The following is a 20757-nucleotide window of genomic DNA, read 5'->3' as shown; positions in this document are numbered from 1 at the left end:
CATGCTAATCCAGCTCGGTTTAAGGCTGCTCCGGGCTCAGGTCCAGTCACAGGAAATGATTTAACATCATCATCCCCCTCTTGTTTCTGTTTACGATCACCCCGACACAGATTCAACACATCCACTACATGTTCATGTGTATTTGTACATAAATAACTATAAATGTTCTGTGTTACGTGTCGCATGAAGGAGCTTATTAACTTTCATGTGGTTATACAACCCTGTGTTGCGTAATGACCAATAAATTACCTTCCACTATCTGTACAACCTTTAACAGAACGCAGACATGTTGAGTATCCAGAACATTAGATAAAGAGAAGTGGTGAAATCATAATGTTTATATAATAACACCTATAAATATAACTTCCTCAGTGAGTTACGGTCAAATCCTCCCAATGTCTCCAGACTGAGTCAACTCCTGCACCGCCTGAAGAAAAGCACCTCGCATCACCTCTCTGACCCTCCTCTCCCTCCTCTCCCTCCTCTCCCCTCTCGCCTCCTCTCTCGTCTCGTCTCTCGCCTCCTCTCTCGCCTCCTGTCTCGCCTCCTCTCTCGCCTCCTCTCTCGCCTCCTCTTTCGCCTCCTGTCTCGCCTCCTCTCTCCTCTCCTCTCTCTCCTCTCCCTCCTCTCCCCTCTCGCCTCCTCTCTCGTCTCGTCTCTCGCCTCCTCTCTCGCCTCCTGTCTCGCCTCCTCTCTCGCCTCCTCTCTCGCCTCCTGTCTCGCCTCCTCTCTCGCCTCCTCTCTCGTCTCCTCTCTCGCCTCCTCTCTCCTCTCCTCTCTCGCCTCCTCTCTCGCCTCCTCTCTCCTCTCCTCTCTCGCCTCCTCTCTCGTCTCCTCTCTCGCCTCCTGTCTCGCCTCCCCTCTCGCCTCCTCTCTCGCCTCCTCTCTCGCCTCCCCTCTCGCCTCCTCTCTCGCCTCCTCTCTCGTCTCCTCTCTCGCCTCCTCTCTCGCCTCCCCTCTCGCCTCCTCTCTCGCCTCCTCTCTCGCCTCCTGTCTCGCCTCCTCTCTCGCCTCCTCTCTCGCCTCCTCTCTCGTCTCCTCTCTCGCCTCCTCTTTCGCCTCCTCTCTCGCCTCCTCTCTCGCCTCCTCTCTTGTCTCCTCCCTGATACATCTTCTTGAACATGAGGGAGTTGTTCAGTAAACCTGAGCTGAGTCACTGTCTCAGCCCTGCAGTCAGGAATATTACCTCTCCCTCTCCCCATGCCATCCCTCTTCTCCTCCCTCGCTCGCTCGCTCTTGGTTTTCCCTCTGCCTCTCATGTCTTCTCTCCTTTCTCCCTCTCTGTCTCATAACTGATTAATTAATAAAAGCAGTGTGCCAGATTAGCTCATCTCCCAGCTGAGCCTTAGCTGGCGGCCGCCTGGTGATTTCACCCACATTAGTTACACTTGTATCTCAGACGCTTCTCCTCCTCTTCTCCTCTGTTCTGCCTTTCACTCAATCTAATCTCTCCCTCCTCTTCTCCTCCCTCCTTCTGTTCCTCCTCAAGTTTTCTCTTTGTTCTGGCACACTTCCATCTTTCCTCTCTGTTTATCCTCCACCTCTCTTCTCTTCTTATCAGTCTCCTCCTTCCCTCATGTCCTCCGTCTCTCCCGTCTCTTCTTTCCCTCTTATCTCTGCAGACGTCTTTCTTCTTGCTCCTTCACCTTGCCTAACCTCTCTCATCTAGTCTTTCTTCCTTTTTGTCTTCTCCAAGCCTCTTCTGTCTCATCTCTACGGGCGTCTCTCTGCCCCGAGCCGACACTTCTGTCCTCCGTCAGTTTGAAGACACTCCTGCGCCATCGTTATATTTCTGTCTCCTCCACCCCGGCAGTCTTATCTCGTGTCTTTCCCTCCGAGAAGAAAATGTTTGCATCGAGAATTACAAACACTTTTTCTTTCTCTCTCTTTTTAACGAAGAAAAGTGATTTTGAGAACTTATTTTCGTCTTTACTTGGTTCACAAAATAATTAAAGCCCACAGCTGCTTGAAAGACTTGAAAGCTGGTTATTATTCTGTCTTTTGAATTCTTTAACCAGTTTTATAAAAAGCACTGAAAAATCCAGTCAGAGGAAAAGAAAAAGTAAAGATAGTGTTAAAATATGACTTTGTTAAAAGTGCAAGTCACCCATATTATTATTATTATTATTATTATTCACACAACATATCTGATGTTCAACATACTCACATCTCAACAGTTATTTCATGTCAATAAATCAATATATAAGTAAATTATACATACATGATATCAACATTTTTTCTGATTATTGGAATCAATGTTTTTTTTTATCAAATTGCCAATAAACCCTCACAAAAACCAAAGATACATGAACAGTTGGCTACAAGTCGTCTGGACAATATAACAAACATGCACAACGAGTAGCAAAATGGTTTTACTGCAATTCTTGGTAACTAAAGTCCAACACGTTACTTTTCTCAGTAGATAACACTGTAATGTGGCGCTTTACTTTTAATGGCAGTAATCTTGCAACATAATGAGTTACTTTTAAAAGTAACGTTGCCGAACACTGATGATGAAGTCACAGCAGCAGCACGATTAATGAAACGATCAACATTGTTAAACGTTTGAAAGATCATCTTCATAAATACATCTGACAACTTTTTAATGCACTTCAACTACATCACAACACTTTCAGTTGTAAAGGAAGCATCAGCTATTTTAATCCACATGAACGAACAGCTAATGTTGTCATCTTCCTGTGAAGACAGGCTCAAAATGTTTCACTTTGCCGGTGCAGAACCGCTCCTTATGCTGCACACCTGCATGGAAATAACTGAAACAGCAAAATGAAACAGATCCCAGGTCAGTGGAGCCTCTAATCGGCCCCCAGGGAACACCAGCCTCACAGGAGGACGTCTGTTTAAAGTTCCCGAGAAGTTTGAAGTCTGAACCGTTCATCTGATTTTCTTTTATTCAGAACAGCGTGTCTTAATGTGTTTGCTCAACATGTAACTGAGTTTAATGTCTGCCTGAATGCAGCGTGTGTGTGTGTGTGTGTGTTCGCAGGTTTATTTGTCTGTGATCCTGAAGTGCGGGGGTGCTGCGTTCTGATATTTATAAATGTCAGCTCTGAGTGTTTTTATCCTGCAGACAGCGGGCAAAGCGTTTCTTCACAACACCCTGACAACCTGACGCGGTGTTGAATCTGCAGGCTGCTGCACATCAGTGTTTCCCTGGGATGAACACAGCGCTGCTCGCTGGGCCGACTCAGCAACAACAATCCAAAATCAATAAAACACATCTCTCTACATGTTGCACCGCAGTAAAGAGCTCACTGATGATTTAAACTAACGAGGCCCTGAAGATGACGGCGGCAGGACCGTGAGTCCCAAAAGAAAAGAAGGATTCATTTAAAGTTGTTTTTGTCAAACACGTCATGAGTGGAGACGTTGTTCAGATTGAGAAGGAGCTCTCTTTAACGAACATGTTCAGAGAGACATATTCACCACAGAAGAAGAGAACGATTGTGCTCATTGGCTGATGCTCTGTGCTGCCGGGCAAATTGTGTGTGTGTGTGTGTGTGTGTGTGTGTGTGTGTGTGTGTGTGTGTGTGTGTGAGGTGTCAGCTGGCTCGTAAGAGGAAGTTGAACATCTCGACACTGTCTGAAACATTTTGGCTTATTAAAGACGTGAGAGACAGAACCTGGAGAGCTACAGACAGGTGAGACAGGTGAGACTGGGTTAGAGTAAAGTTACATTATCAAGGATTATTGGAAAGTAATAACAATGTTTCAGTAAACAGACCTTCATCAGGGTTTTTTGAAATATAATAATAAATATGAATAATATTATGGAAGATAACCGGAGGAAGGTCTGCGTGCTGAAACATGGCTGGTAAATGTCTCTGTGCAGGTGAACACAGTGTGCTGGAGGCTTTTGTTCCGACTCTCTCGACCTTCAGTCTTCTCCTACGCACCTGTCGATCCACAGCAGCGCAAAAGTTTTACTCCAAAAACATATTTTGTTCACCCCGGAGTAAGAGTTCACTCTGGATGTGTAAAGATCAGCAGGTCTTTGCTTTTCTGTCCTGACAACTGAGACGTTCCAACTCCCCTTTAAAAAGACACGGGGAGAACGGCTCGACCTTCGGCTTTCTGCAGGCGAGAGTTCACTGACCAAAAATAAAGATTCGGGAGATCAACAAAAAATACCAGCCTTCAAAAATAAACAACTAAAGATGGAAATTCAGTTTGTTACAAAGTTCAGTTTCTCAAATCTATCCAGAGTAAACCCTCTTCCAGAACAAATCAATAACGGATCTCTGAAAAAGAAAATCAACCCAACATCTCTGACTGAGTTTCCGTCTGGAGCTGCAGGCTGATCGCTGAGCCTGCTTTGATTTCAGTGATTAAAATGACTCTCATATAGTTGATAATGATTTTAAACTGTGTGGTTGTTGAAGCCTCTAAATGAATGAACGTGGAACCTTTACTTGTTAAATAGTTTTATTTTATTCAGCCTGATTTCCTCTGACGACGGCTGCTGTGGCCTGATTTTAAAACAAAGCAACAACAAGACGTGAAGTATCTCTCTCTCCCTCTCTCTCTCTCTCTCTCACACACACACACACACACACACACACACACACACACACACACACACACACACACACACACACACACACACACACACTCCCTCAGAACACACACACGCTACTGTAAAACGACGTGGGTGCGGGTGTGTTAATGAAGGAGTCCAACAACGTACTGGGTTCTTATTCCGATCTTTAGTGAGTCTCAACACAACAGGTTAACAGACCGCCATCCGGTTTCCCTCTCCCCCACAATTCCTCTCTCCTCTCTTCTTCTCCTTCTCCATCCCTCTTCCCCACTAGCGCCGCCTCGCGGCTGACCTCAATAACACCATAATGAACAATTCTCCAAAACAATACATTAAACCCATTATGTAACCTTAACTTTTGCACCTAAAACATAACTTTCATCTTACATATCTTCCCCCCTTACAAAAAGAAGCGTCCTCGCTTCAAATGGAGTCATGAAGACAATTACTACTGTATCAACACAGCAAGTAGAACAGCGCATAACAGTTACAGCAAAACAGGGTACTTGTTATTTTGTTTGTCTGTTTTTTTTTTGTTTTTTTTTTTAATACAGGTCCATGTCGATCCAACATCCGACGTGAGAAACAGTTCAGTTATCGTGCATGTAGCGAACTGGGGGACGCACACAACGACCAGACTTGGTCCTCACCCCCATGAGAGGCTGCACCACTGGAGACAGTTCACTATGACATCCTGTCGCCATATTGTCCCCTGCCTGTGGCGTCTCAGTAACAGGCCTTGGCGGTGATGAGGAAACATTTGTCTGAGATGGAGTACCAGGGCATGTGTGTGTGTCAGGGTGCCTGTACACATATGGTCTGGAGCCTGACAGTGCAGTTAAAAGTGGGGGACTTGGAGTGTTCACGGGTACTGCCTGCCCGGACGGTGACGGTGGCGTATCACCAGCTGACCAGGCAGAGCGATAAGGTTTCAGACGGTTGTAGTGAATTACTTTAGGCTTAGCTCTGGGGTCCCGTTGATCCAACAGTTCATAGTCCACTCCAATGTCATTCGCGACTGAGCTGAGCCGTCTTAAGACCCTGAACGGACCAGACCACTTTGGTGACAGTTTTTGTCTAGCTAGGGCAGGGAGGTCAACCCACACTAAATCACCTGGCTCATAGGCTGTATGTTTCATCCGACGATCATAGTAGTGCTTTTGTTGCGCGCCAGCTACCTCAATGTTATGTGCAACAGAGTGAAAAGCAGTACAAAGTCTCTGTAATACTGAACTGGCATAGTCACTTGGAGTGCCGGGAGTGGCATTTGAAGCTCTCGGGGGGTCTCCAAGGAGAAGATCAGCTGGTAGACGAGCTGCTCGACCATGGACCAAGAAGAAGGGAGTGTATTTGGTGGAGGAGTGAACAGTTGTGTTATATGCAAACTCGACCTGTCGCAGATGGTCATCCCATTCACCTCCTCTGGTGTACAGGAATTTTGCCAACTGGTCCTTTATAGTCCTGTTTGCTCGCTCCACCATGCCATCTGACATAGCGTGATAGGGCGATGTCCGTGTTTTGTGTATTCCCAGCCGGGAACACAATTCTTTGACAAGATCTGATTCAAATTGACGGCCTTGGTCTGTGTGCAAACTTTGTGGCACCCCGTGGTGGCTGATGTAATCTTCAAACAGACATTTAGCCACCGTAGTTGCTCGTTGATCAGGGAGAGCATATAGGTTGAGGTACTTAGTAAAATAGTCCATTACAACAAGTACATACCGATTACCACGGCGTGTGAGTGGCAGTTCAGTCAGGTCTGCTGCAATCTTCTCAAAAGGCCTGGATGTGACTATGTTTTGCATAGGGGCCTGTTGGTGTGGTGTCTGTGGTCGTCGTGCTTCACAGGCTGAACATTTGAGACACCAATCAGTTATGTCGCGTGACATGTGAGGCCAGAAGCATCTGACCTGTGCCCCTTGTAACGTCTTTTGTGTACTGAAATGTCCAGAGAGTGAATGTCCGTGTAAGGCCTGGAACACCTCCTTCTGCAGGCTGCTGGGTACAACAGTCTGCAAAACAAGGTCACCTGGTGGGGGTCTGACTCTGCGACACAAAAGATCATCAATAAGAGTGAGTTTCGGAAACTCCCTCCAGTACTGTCTAATCTCAGGTGACACTGCTTTCACGTCTGAGAATGGTGGCCTACAGTCAGTCAACACCCAATTCCGGACTATTTTCAACTCAGGGTCAGCTTTTTGAGTCTGGATGAGAAACTGTCTGTCAATGTTCAGGGGCAAAGTGTCCATAGTCACAACTGCAACATGTGGTGTGGCAGACTGCGCAGGTAATGTTACATTCGCAGTGACTGAAAAAGTGGGGGCAGCCTCCGGGTAAATTTCCAGCCCTGTGGCTGAGGCGCGTATAGATGGTTCTACTGGGTCCGTTTGCGTGTGACTTGAAACACATCCCACCTGATTGGTTGCCACGACTGGGGTGACATCTTCAGCTGTCTCAGGACGACGAGACATGGAGTCAGCATTTGCATGTTTTGTGCCTTGCCTATATTCAATTGTCCAGTCATAGGGATCAATTTCCAGAGCCCACCGGGCTCTGCGACCTGTGGGATCACAATCCAGAGCCATCGTCCTTAAGGAGAGAAGAGGTTTGTGGTCTGTGATGATGCGAAAAGGGTAACCTGTCAAATATTGACGAAAGTGCCTGATTGCCCATACAATAGCCCATAGTTCCCGGTCATATGTGGGCCACCGGGTCTCTGTTTTTGTCAACTTGCGGCTGCCATACGCAATGACATTTTCCATGTTCTCAGCATTCATCTGTGCTAGAACACATCCAACTGATGTGCTGGATGCATCAGTGAAGAGCAGAAATTCACATGAGAAATCGGGATAGGACAAGATGGGTGTGTTACAGAGAGCATGACGGAGGCCTTCAAATGCACTCTGCTCCACCTCTGTCCAAAGAAATGTCTTTCCTTTCTGTGTGAGAGCATGTAGGGACTCTGATTTTTTTGAGAACTGGTAAATGAAGCGCCGGTAGTAAGAACATAGGCCAAGAAATGCTCTCACTTCTGTGGGGTTCTTAGGCACAGGCCAGTCTCTCACTTTCTCAATGTTTTTCGGGTCCGGTTGTAGTCCTGCTGCTGAGACCACATGTCCCAAGAATGTCACCTCCTTTTGAGCAAAGCAGCATTTTGAGGGCTTGAGTTTCAGGTTTGCAGCTCTCAAGCGATCCAACACTTCCCTCAAATGCTGAAGATGGACTGAAAAAGTCGGGCTATAGACAATTATGTCATCTAAGTACACAAGGCACGTTGTCCATGAGAGGCCTTGTAACACCAGCTGCATGAGATGTTGAAAAGTGGGCGGGGCGTTTACCAAGCCCATGGGCATCACCCGAAACTGATAAAGTCCTCTGCCTGTGGTAAAAGCTGTCTTTGCTTTGTCTTGCTCCTCTAGCTGCACCTGCCAGTATCCTGAGGAGAGATCCATTGTGCTGAACACTGCTGAGCCCCTGAGTGCATCCAGTGTGTCGTCTGTTCTAGGCAAAGGGTGTGCATCTTTCACTGTGACTGCATTCAAGCCTCTGTAATCGACACAGAAGCGCCAGGTGCCATCTTTTTTTTTAACCATCACCACAGGTGCTGCCCAGGGGCTGTGGCTGACCTCCACTATTCCTTTTTCCAACATCTCTTCCACGTGTGACTGAATCACTGTTTGCATCTTTGGGGAAGTGCGGTATGCACGCTTCCTAACTGGAGGGGTTTGGTGTGTAAAGATTTTGTGTTTGACGATGTCTGTGTTACCAACGTCTGTACTGGTTTTACTGAATACATCCTGGTAAGATGAGAGAAGGTTATGCAGGTCAGACCTCTCCACATCTGTCAGATTTCCACATTTAACATTAAAAGGTGGTTTGGTTGGCTGTGTAACATTAGGTGGGATGCCAGGTGGTGATGTTGGACAGGTGGATACCTTACATACAGGGGCTGAATCCTGACTTATCTCGGTGTCAGATAAAGGGGCAAACTGTCCCAGCTGCATACCTGAATACAGCACCATAGGTCCAAGTGTGGGGTTAATAATGCGTGCAACAGTACAGCCATTTACAGCAGTAGACAGTGTGCGGGCTACTGAAATACCATCCATCTCCAGCTGCCTGGGTTCCAAATAGCCGCTGTAGCTGGGTGGTATGCCTAAACCGGCTATAGGGGGGATTAGTGCAACTTTGCAGATGATTTCACAGCGGGGAGGGATGGTGGTGTTCTCTATTACTTGGGCAGTACAACTAGCAGGTGCTAATTCACTTTTACTCAGTAGGTGCAAGATATCATCACCCAAATAACATAGCCCTCTCCCCATGTCCAGAATAACACCCTGAGGAATGAGGAAGTCAAGACCTAATATGAAGCCTTGGGTAACATTTCTGATCACTTGCACTTCATGTTGCAGAGTTTGAGACCCCAGCCTAAACGTGATGTCTACCATACCCAGTGTGTCCAGACCTTGGCCAGTTACAGCCTGGGACATGATGTACTTCTTGTTAAGAGGTCTTTTTGCTAATGAGGGGATTGACATTTTGGTGTGCTCACTGATGAATGAAATAGTGGCACCTGAATCTAGCATGATGTGCATATCTGTGCCCTCAACAATGCCATTCACATAGGAGGTTAAGTCTGTTCTGACAGTAGCCTCGGTGTTCTCTGATTCAATTAGGGGGATTGACATATCTGTACTACCACTAGGGGTCTGCGGTGCATTGATGTTGTCTGGTGTGTCAGTGAGGCTGACACCTGGGGCTTTCAGAGAAGTAGCTGGTGAACTCCCCGCATCACCAGCTAGTGGCCGTTTCCCTGTTGAAAACTGCTACGCTCTTTGAAACCACTCCCCGAGGGATGCTGCTGGTCCCAGTCATTAAGTCGTCGTGCTTGGCCTTTGTCCTCCTGCTCTTGGAATGAAACATGTCTGGCATAGGGGCTTGGGCTTCGACGGTGAGAGTCATAGTATGGTCTGCTGGGAGAGGGTTTTCTCCCTCTGTGTTCTTCATAAGGGCTAGAGGCCTGGTCTGAGTAACGGGGCTCTCTATAAGGCTGTCGATACCTGTCAGATTCCCTGTGGGTGTACTCCTGATGGTGGCGAGCCCTCTGAGGGGAATAGCGTTCTGGAGAGGAGTGATGGGCATATGAATACCTGGATTGGGAGCGTCCATAGCCTGAGCTCCTTGCATTTGTGGATCTCTCAGGGCTCCTCCCATATGGGGAGGGAGATCTTGGAGTGTGCATGTGCCTTTCATATTGATGGATGTCATTGCGCCCCTCCAGTTTCAATTTCAGTGCAGCAAGATCCTGGCTTAAGTCTTTGACAGTAGCAGTGAGGTTTTGGACTGTTTTTCTTAGTTCAATGTTGGTTTCACTTACAGAGTTTACTGACTGTACAATGCCCATGTCTCTGACGGCTACATTAGCTGAAGATGCTGGCATCATTAATTTAGCTGCTTGGCGGGCCCGTTCAGCTTGGGAGGCAACCTCAAACGCCTCAGTGAAAGTTTTCACCCCTCTTTCATGGCACTTGACCTGAAGCTCCTGATCCAAACCAGCGATGAAACGAGACATTTTCATGTATTCTGAAGCATTATGTTCAAAATCAGGGAAAGCTTCTTTTACAAGCCTACATACATCTGCAGCATACACTTCCATAGCTTCATTGGGCAGTCTGTGACGAGCATTGGGGAAAGTCTGGAAAGATGCAATCACATCCTTTTGACCAAAAGCATTCTGCAAGTGCTTCTTTGTTTCCGTATAACAGACCTGGGTTTCCTGCGGCAGGTTATCCCATACAATGAACAGCTCCGGTGGTAGCCTAGTGGGTAGCTCAGCTGCTAACACAGTGTCCAGGTCCACACCACTGTCTTTATAGCGTGCAGCTTGGATTACTTCGTAGCGGCGAGCCCATAACTGGAACGACTCACGGCCATCGTTGAGAAAAGGTGGCGGCAGCGGAATGCCCCGCGGTGCTCCCTGTGTACTGCTGAATGGCTGCACAATCTGCGCTGAAACTCCCGTGGAGCTGGAGCTGGTGCTGGCACTCTGATGTACACCTGCGGCCGCCTCCTCGACAGACATGATGGATTACTCTTCCTTTCTTTGGTGTGTTTACTGCAGCTTCCCGACAGAATCAGAGGACCGAAACGCGGTTTCTAATTTCACTGAAGCTATCAAAACAAAGAAAACGCGGTGGTAGTGACTAAGCTAACTCACTGCTCTTCCGGCTAATATACGCTAGCAACGTTAGCCTATAGTTTCGGAGACTCACAAAACTTGAGTAGAATCCCAACGGCCGATTCTCCGGAGATTAATCCCACCGCTGCCACCAGTGTAAAACGACGTGGGTGCGGGTGTGTTAATGAAGGAGTCCAACAACGTACTGGGTTCTTATTCCGATCTTTAGTGAGTCTCAACACAACAGGTTAACAGACCGCCATCCGGTTTCCCTCTCCCCCACAATTCCTCTCTTCTCTCTTCTTCTCCTTCTCCATCCCTCTTCCCCACTAGCGCCGCCTCGCGGCTGACCTCAATAACACCATAATGAACAATTCTCCAAAACAATACATTAAACCCATTATGTAACCTTAACTTTTGCACCTAAAACATAACTTTCATCTTACACTACTTTCAGACCCACTTGGTCAACGGTCCTTAACTGTATTTGTCATCAGCACCAGCCGCCTGGCTTCAGTCACACACTCCCCGTCTTTGCCCTGGAGGTCTACTTGAACCAGTAAAGGATTCACTAATTCCAATTAATTTACTCTCCCTGCCTTTAATTAAAAAACTCTTATGCAAATCGAGACACGCTCTGTAACTCTGATTAATCTGAAGTTAAAAAAAAAACAAACGCTTTTTCCAATCATTATGCAAATGTATTAAAATATGTACTCTTGAACTTGGAAGGGAATCAGAAAGGAGGAGGTTCATACCTTATTTAGAGAGAATGGCTCTGAAAACAACTGATCCCAACAGAAAACCACATTTCATCAAATTAGCCCCTAAATGGCTCCAGAAGAAGAAAAGGCCTCCCAGCAGTGTGGAGGATGAAGTTTACTCCCGGACAGAAGAGAGCAACTTCTCTTCTGTCTGAGACGATCAGATCAGTGATCATGATTTAACGGACGTTCAGTAAACACAACATGACAATAAAGAAATGGACTCATATCCTGTGTTGTGTTCGCTCAGCGCCACGTTTACTGTCACTTTGACTTCTTTTTCACAGTTTGACATCAACATGAGTCTACAGAGGCCTGCGAGGTTCAGAACTGAGTGGATTCTTTCAGTTTTCAAAGAAAAGGCAAAGACAGGAAGCAACTGAGTGATAATCTGACAAAAGGATCAGACTGAAGGGGCTCGTTCATCTTGAATTCTTATTCTTCCTCTCCGCCGACCTTTAGCAGCTCTGTCAGTGTTGACTCATTAAACTAGAGGCTGTGTCGAGGATCATACTGTGCATCAAAGTTTGGTTAAACGTCTTTCAGCTCTCTAAGTTTCTCAGCCTTTCTTCACTGAGCTGTTGTAGATATGAGGTGACCTTTGACTGAGAGAAGAATCTGAAAGCAGCAGATCAGAGTCATGTGAAGCAGCTTCAGCTGTTCTGCATTTGATCTGAACAGATCGTATCAGCACACTTAACTTATTTACACTTACATCTCCGTCTGTTTGGGTCGATGTCATGTCTTTCTTTTCAAAATCTTTATAACCCTCACAGACCCGACAGCACCAGCGGCTGAAGATAACTCTGTTCTAACATGTTGAATAACTTTTAAACAGCACGTCTTCTCCATATGCTTTAAAAACTCATGTAAAGTCGAGTTTCTCATGTCTTCAGTGGGACCGGACGCGCAGCATCGACTCGTCGACCGTGCAGTTTCCTGCTCTGGGCCGATGGCTCATGTTTGTAGCCGAGCTTCTCCTGCTGTTCATGTTCAGTGTCCTCCATTATGATTTAACAACCGTTCTGTTTACTCCCTGAACTTTCTTTTAGCACATATCCAGTAAATAAATGATAGGATGAGAGGATAATATTATAATAAATGGCTGTAACCTGCTGAGAAAAGGTCAGATGAAGACAATAAATCACATGGAAGTCTTAAACAACCAAGTTCATAATAAAACAGACTTCACTCTCTGAGGTTCTGCTCGAGCTCACAGTGAAAAGAAAAAAAAGATCAGACCAGGCCTTTTTTTTATTCTGTTGAACTCAAAGACAAAATAATGTAAAACTGGGACTTTAATGAGCCGGACAGAAACTTCAGGCTGTCCTGAGTCCAATCATGTGTGGCACACAGCAGAGAAAACTAAATAAGTTTCTTAGGGTGTTCTGGGTCCTTGAGGGTTATCGTGAATAAAAATTCTTCAACAGAGTAAAATGGTCTCACAACCCAGCGGACTGGTGGCTGGACTGGACCGGCAGTTTGTGACAGTAAGAGAGACACGAACACCACCCGGCTGTGGCTCTGTCAGTGCGTCACACCTTCGGAAATATGCAAGAATTGTCAAATTTTCTCTAATTTTAGATCAAAGTTAAGCTCCCAAAGCCATCCGGTGTGTGTAGGTCACCTGAGTAAGACTACCTGTCCTGCCAGAGGAGAGGCAGGAACTCACACCTGGCTGTCACCATCCCGTCCTCCTCAGCAACACAGAGCAGCGCTGTGAGAGGCTCAGTCCAGAACTTCTCAATGTTTAGACACAGCCAGAACACGTGAATCAATGAGATGTCGGTTTTCACATTTTCTGACAATCAGGACTTACTTCTGGATATACTGAGTGTGATTCTGGATGAATGAGGTCTACTGTACGTAACACTTTGTGTTGGAGCAGGAAGTGACGTCAACACACTGAAGAGGAGAGCTCACATTCAAGGACGGCAGCCCACAAACCATCAGACAGAGACAGGTCACAGCACACATCAATCTCTAGATTAAAGGAGACGTTTCAGCTCTGATCGACTCCTTCTTTGTCATATTTAATAGTTAAGATATACAGTGTCAGGCCTTCTCTTTCTCTGTCAAAAGACAAACGTGTGGCTGCTCACCATCGTGATTTAAAACAAGTGAGGTGCTAAAGTCTGAGTTATAGACAGGAAGGACAGGAAAGGAAGTGAAAGAGAAGTTGAACTCACCCTCGGTTGGTGACGATGGCTTTCTTCAGATGAATGTAGCCGGCTGGGAAAACTCCCTGAAGAGACGGAGACAGAAACAACAGCTGAGCCAGACAATTAAAACAACGACACCGTCCACCGAGACGACCGAGTGTCTCAGCTTTACTGTTAATTCACACAAACGCAACATGTTCACATCGTGTTTGCACTGTACGCCTTTTAGCTCTGACATCTCCAGGAAGTCCTGCTGTCAGGTCACTGACTCACAACCAGCGTTGTCATGGAAACACTGCGCCTCGTTCAAACACTTAAAAAGAAAGAAACTGTCACAATTATTTTTTCAGGACCGGTCGCTGGCGAGAAAACTAGTCGGCAAACACCAAAAGTCCTCGAGTCAACTCCTTAACAGAGGAAGAGGAGGAAAGTGAGAAGCATCCTGGCAGAGAGCTCCCGTCCTTCATCACCATCACGAGAGCCGTCGACCCTCTCGGCTGCAGAGTGACGGAGGAGACTCGGCCTCAGGTGTTGAACTGTGTGACCTCGTCTACGTGTTTGGGTTATGAAGTACTTTTAATGTTGTTTCTTCTGTTTTGGTTTTCCATCCTACTGGACAATAAGGACAGATTATATATATTATTATTTATTCTGTTCTGTTCCCAGAATGTATTTTATATCAGGAACCGTAGCTGTGGTTAGATTCTGATTATAATCTGTCTAAAAGTCCAAACAGAATAAAAAAGCTCCATCTTAACATCTCAATCAGTTGCAGAGGAGTCGTTTAAATCTTTTTACAAACCAGTCGAAATAAAACTGTCCCATGTAAACGATATAACCGGTGAACTTAATACAAACGATGGCAGATTTCCTTCTTCGGGACAGGAAGCCGATCGAACACGCGCCACAAGAGATAAGATATCTGACCAGGAGGAGGAATGCATGACGTAACATCACTCTGCGCCGCTCACACAGCTCTTCTGATTAAAACTGTTGTTGCATGTAAACAGCAAACCCGATTAATCCGATCATGTTCACAGCTCTGAATCTAATAACACACAACATACTGTAGCTGCTGCGAACAATCATTCCTCTCTGAATCTCCTGACTTTAGCACAACATGGATAACTGGCAGAAAATGGATGGATGGACTCTTATTTCATCAGTAACTTTACAGTCTGCTGTGCTGAAGGACTCAGCAGCAGGACCATCAGGATCCAGCCTCTTTGTCTGTGGCAACATTTGAAGGTGGAGGACAAAGCGACCGAATGACCTCGTCGTCCCCTGACAAAAAGGTTTGTTAAAACTTATTCTACACAGATTGTATTCAATGTAAAGCACCCTCCACTGCGCCCAGACCTGTGACACAAACAGACAGAACAAGCTGAGAACATGTAGAGTGACCACGACCCGACCTGCACAGCTCTACACAACATGCTCTGTGTCTCAGATGTGCATCGATCAATAATTCATGTCAGGTGAAGGTTTTAATGGAAGGTGCTCGCATGCCAGGCAGCTCGCTTCACGGCTTTTAACATGACTGCAGCGCTTCACAGAGCAGAAACAGCAGAGCTACATGTAAATGTTATTTTAGTTTTTTTGTCACTTTCTGAAAATGTATAATGTCTGAAACCAAAGGCGGACTAGGACAAATCCTACTGACTCTACCTTTAACTTTAATAGTCTTTGAGTTATATTAATATGACGTGAGCTTCAGTTAGCTTTGACCACAAATGTCCTTCAGAGGGAGACTTTTTACTCTGATACTCTGAGTACATGTCAGAGCCTGTACTCGATTACTTTTACTGGAGTAAAGAAGCTGAATCAGTACTTCTACTTTTACCAGTGTGGACTTTTAACACCTCTGGTTCCATTTCTCTTTTAATAAACATCTACAATGATTGTGTCAAATCTGATCTCGGTATGAAAGCAGTATGGAATATTCATATGTTTTAACATTTTGTATTCAAGTGAGAATTTCCAGTATCGTGACGACGTTACATGTAAGTTTCACACAGAACTTGTTCAGCTACTTTCAATTTAGTTTATTTTCTCTTTAATGTCGCAGAACGACAGATGTGAGCCGCTGTGTTCACCGCAGGTCTCTGACAAGACAATCAGTGCCTCTGCAGCATGTGAGGCCCCCGGAGTGACGCTGCCTTCACTGATTCAGTGTAAAAGTAAGTGTCACGTCGAGCTCTGCTGGATATCTCTATCTGACGTGAAGCTATTCACTCCAGCTCCTCCTACTCCATCTTTACTTCCTCTAATGGAGAAGTAATCCGGTACCTTGTGTTAGATATAAACTGTAAGTGGAGCCGGTGCAGACGTCCACAGAGACAACTTCACAAATTCATACTCTACAACATGATCCAGTGAGGAGGGAGTGTGTTTTAGGGTTGGATGTGTGTGTGTGTGTGTGTGTGTGTGTGTGTGTGTGTGTGTGTCCTCTCTGTGCTCTGAAAGCACAGCCTCCGGCCGTCAGGAAAGAGAGTCCCACTGTGCCTTCGTGCATAATAACCCTGCCGTCTTTTAGGCAGCGTTTTTAGCTGCTTGTGCTGTCGACAGAGATGTTCTCTGCTGCGCCTGTCAGGAGACCTTTTAGGGTCAAACATCGCATGATAAAACACAGCGGAGCACCGTCCTCTGTTATTTAAGTGTGAATGTATTTTTGGAGGAGACAAAGAGGGCGTCGGGGAGGGAGAGCGTCTGTAAAGACAGCAGGAAATGAGAACAATGGTGCTGAGGAGAAACAGAGTAACTCTGGTTAGCCATGCGTACGACAGGAGCGGTTCAGAGGTGGCGGGCCCGCCTCCAGGGAGCTCGCTCAATTACCTGTCTGCCGTCATCGTGTGACTGTGTAAAGGCCTGAAGCATCACAGCCGGGTCAAGAACCGCTTGTTTAAAGTGTTTTATTAGTTTGAAAATGTCTTATGGTGCTTTTTTAAAATTTGTTTTACCCTGGTGAGAATAAATGTGACTGCACATTAAATATTTTTTCCCCAAGAAAATGGTGCTGCATCTCTTAATGAAGCTTTTTGAAAAAGACACCAGGTTCAAATGTGACAAGCCTGGTTTAAAGAATACAAATATTAAAAGTAATAAGTCATATAACCTGTTGCAGAAGATTTAAAGAGTTTTTTGTCTTTCATCATTTGTAAACGTGACACCACTGGACAATTTTAAAGAGACCCTGAGTCATTTTCCAGCTGTTTGTGGCGACAAAAACAGATATTTTAAGTCAAAACATGATCGTCTCCTAACTTTAAACAAGTGTTCTGTGCCTGAACATAACCAGAGCATAAATACAGCTACAATAACCAAAAGAAACATGAAGTTGAAACATAGCTGTGGTTTGCAGAAACATACTGCAGAGATTCATCCTGGTGATATATTCAATAAAAACCAAAGAGTGTAATACTGTATACTGCTAGATCTGAGGAACCGCGAACAAACTATCTCAAAGTTAGTTGCTTTTCTTCAGCAGAAGAGACGGAGACAGGCGGGAGGAGGAGAGTCCAGACTGATTTAGACTGAAGGTTAGAGGAGTCAGACTCTCCATTAAGACGGACTGAATGTTGGAGTTGGTGGGATGTTGAATAATTTACAGCAGCAGTGAAAAGCAACACCCACATTAAACTTTGGAGACGGGACTGAAAGCCTCAGTTAAACATGATGGACTCGTCTGGACTCTCGGCCGTGATCAACCTCAGCTGGAGTGAATCTGAAGATGGAGGAGCAGCTGAGGACGATCTCTGATCCGAACTTCACATCTTTCAACTGTTCGCTTGTGTTCTGTTGAATCTAAGACGACACATACGCAGTACTGCACACGTGTTAATACAAAACTGTGTATACGAAGCACATCTTCCTCCACACTGATATTCACTGCCTGAGACGTTTCTCCTCAGGGTCGAAACACGTCGTACAGTTTCTGGTTACTTTGGCGTCAGCAGAGTTCGACTGTCCTTGTTTTCTTGTGCTCAAACAAAATCCCCTCAGTCATGCTGATGTGAACTTTATAATGAGGCCTCGCAGGAGTCTGACGTCCCTCATTTCAATGATCAGCGAGCTGGAGGCAGCTAACCACGGCTGATGAATACGTTGTGTTTACTGTAAGTAACAATCCATGAAATTAAACGTGTCAGATCCGTGTTATTTTTCACAAAGCCCTGGAAATCTTGGACACTGCATGATGCAGTGTATTAGTGCATACATTGGAATTCAAGCCATTATTGTTTAGATGAACAGATGCACATTTACACACAATCACACGTGTGGACAATAGAGCCCATCAGTGGTGCTCAGGCTGTTTAGCTGGATAATAAACCATTATGATATGTGATGGGATTTGTCGTCTGGACGATTGTAGGGAACAAACAATCGTCTGTGATGAGTCTGATCAACGGTAAACATCCGTCAGGAGAAGAAGTGAGTCGGGTGTGCTATGTCTCTCTTCAGGCTTCCTCTCCATCTATGATTTAATGTTTCTGATTTCCTACTGTACAACTCTCTTGGAGCTTTTCCAGACCCGTGCTGGCTCGGCTCGACTCGGTCTAGCTAATATACATTTCAGCAGCGCTGCTATGAGTTGTGGTCAACGGAGCGGCTGTAAATACTCGTCCTGCCTGCAGTGTTATCAGAACAACTCTGCTACAGTAGCTCCGCGTATCTGGTTATAAACACATTTAAGTTTCTTTAAGTTCTTCTCCGTAAAACTCTGCCAACATTCAATCATATGAAAGCTTTTATCACAAAGCAGCAAACCCAGGAAATGCTGGGTTTTCATCACACGACTCCTGAAGCAGCTGAAAGCGAACGTGATGAAACAGCTAAATAAAGCAGATATCAGGAGAGGAAGTGAACAGAGTCAGTCGGCAGCAGAGCATGTGAGTGTGGGTGAGCGGAAGGAAGTTGGACGGAGCACAGTGTCTTTTTTTAAAAAGTTGGAGCGTCGCCTCATCTCCTGCTCCATCCTGCTATGATTTCACTCCGGTACCGCTCACGCCATGAATCCAAAGCATGCCCGACGATGAAATAACTCATATCTGCTTTGGAAAATGAGGTGTTGGTTGCTCAGTTAATTTAGATTGCAGGCTACAGTTTCAGCTAAAACATTTTTTTAAATTTTTTGAGCGAGCATTGAGCGATAATGAGCAGCTTTGAGCCGGGGGTACCAACAGCTCCAGAAACTCTCACCTCTCCACTCCGCTCACATGGTCTGGTCCGAAGCTAAACATGAACTGAGAGCTGAACACATTTAAAATAAAAACGTCTTTCTCTCTGGTTTCCTGCACAGACATGGATCAAAATCACAACGCACGCTTCTGTTGAGGAGGAGAACGGGTGTTTAAATGTGTCTGCCGCGGTCGCAGGATGTTACCCTAGCCCGCCTCCGAGTGCACTTTGGCCCTTTTTTGTGAAGGTCCGTCTTGAACGTGACTTGGATCGACTTGGCACCGTTAAACGTCAAGTCAGCACAGTGCGGTTTGACTCGGCGTGCCCAAAATTGCAGTTGAAAAAGCCCCATGTTCCTCGTATCAAGTCTCTCTCTGTATCCGTCTTTTTCTTTGACTGCCTGTTGAGACCAGAGCTCAGGTGTGTCACATTGTTGGGCTCGTGGAAAGGCCTTTAATCACAGGTCAGAACAAGGTGGCATCGGCACTGTGAGCGGACCGGTCCACAGGGAGACTCCATTATTTGTGGGTGGATGACATTTTTACTGCAGCCTCGCTCCTCATTTGCTGCCTCCTCGCTCGTCTCTCGTTCGCTCATCCTTGTTCCTCCATTTCCTTTAATACGCTTCTGTCTCTCTCTCTCTCTCTCTCTCCTCGTCTGTCTGTGCATTCGTTTATTTTTATCTCTTCTCGTCTCCGTCTCTCCGACTCTTCTTTCTTTTTCTCTGTAACAAGATGACCTTTTTAAGTGAACTGGTGCTTCAACACCATCAGCTAAATGAGGAACACCACGACTCTGATGACCTGCTGCCCCACACACACACACACACACACACACACGCACACACGCACACACGCACACACACACACACACACACACACACACACACACACACACAGCGAGGTAGCATCACAGAGGAGCCTGAGGTGCCCTGAATGCACTGACCTGTTAACAACCAGGCGTTGTCACATTTAACCAGGCAGAGACAGGAACAGGATGCTCTGAGTGTGTGTGTGTGTGTGTGTGTGTGTGTGTGTGTGTGTGTGATGCTACCTGGTCTACATCTGATGTCTCCATTATCACAGTAACACTGTTCTATTATATGAGCTTGACATTAAGATGAGTCAGACAGTTCAGCTCTGTTCATTATTGTACCAGTGTGTGTGTGTGTGTGTGTGTGTGTGTGTGTCTCTTTTTTAATAAAACACAGCAGCCTGTTCTCCGCACCGTGTCAAACACAGCAGCCTGGTCAGCGGCCCTGCAGAGTGTCACCTGTGCAGTCGTATAAAGAGAAAGAGAAGTCGGAGTCAGGGAGGCTGGTGCGTCATTCACTGGACTTTGTGGTCAAGTTTGTGGGAAACAGTCACCACTCCTCTCGTTAGAGTTACGTAAGATGGCACCAAAGGCTGACATCCAGGCTCAGTAGTCTTGGGTGGGAGTATTCATAAGAACAGTCCAGTCTTCAGGACATAACGTTAGCAGTTAGCATTTCTGCAAACCAAGGATACGTCCAAGGTCGACATGTGTACCACATGTGGCATATCATGTGCACATTATACGGTTATTAGCCGACTTTAACATGAGGAGGTGGAGGGGGTGGGGGCTGAGACACAGCTGACCGCAGTTCAACTCACACCACTGGACATCTTTAAGGACACCTGATTGTGAGACGTTTTTGTCGCAAACATTTTTCCACAGGGAGTCGGACCATCTCCATCTGTGATGGGGGCGACCAAAGCAGGTATTTTAATCCAAACTGATGTTTTCTAACACTAATCAAGTGGTTTCTGTGCCGGAGTATGAGCAGCGTTGTGACGAGAGAGGAACAGAAATTTCAACCAAAACAAACTGTTGTTGTTACAACATAAAGAAACGCTCAGTTTTGAATTATCTTATGGTGACTAAGCAGTTTTC

General features: G+C 45.9%; 1 protein-coding gene across 5 annotated transcripts in view; it reads right to left on the bottom strand.

Annotated features, from left to right (window-relative positions):
• Nucleotides 1–20757, bottom strand: part of LOC311255343 (dedicator of cytokinesis protein 3-like) — a 190590-nt gene that overhangs the window by 86272 nt on the left and 83561 nt on the right. For all 5 annotated transcript variants that reach the window (XM_084349745.1, XM_084349746.1, XM_084349747.1 and 2 more), the window contains exon 4: nt 13693–13748. In XM_084349745.1, coding sequence (XP_084205871.1) covers nt 13693–13748 — 56 coding nt within the window. The remainder of the gene's footprint in view (nt 1–13692; nt 13749–20757) is intronic.

Source organism: Pagrus pagrus (assembly GCF_965226575.1).
Source record: "Pagrus pagrus genome assembly, chromosome: 3".
Classification (NCBI taxonomy): Eukaryota; Metazoa; Chordata; class Actinopteri; order Spariformes; family Sparidae; genus Pagrus; species Pagrus pagrus.
This window is presented reverse-complemented; position numbering and strand designations above follow the sequence as displayed.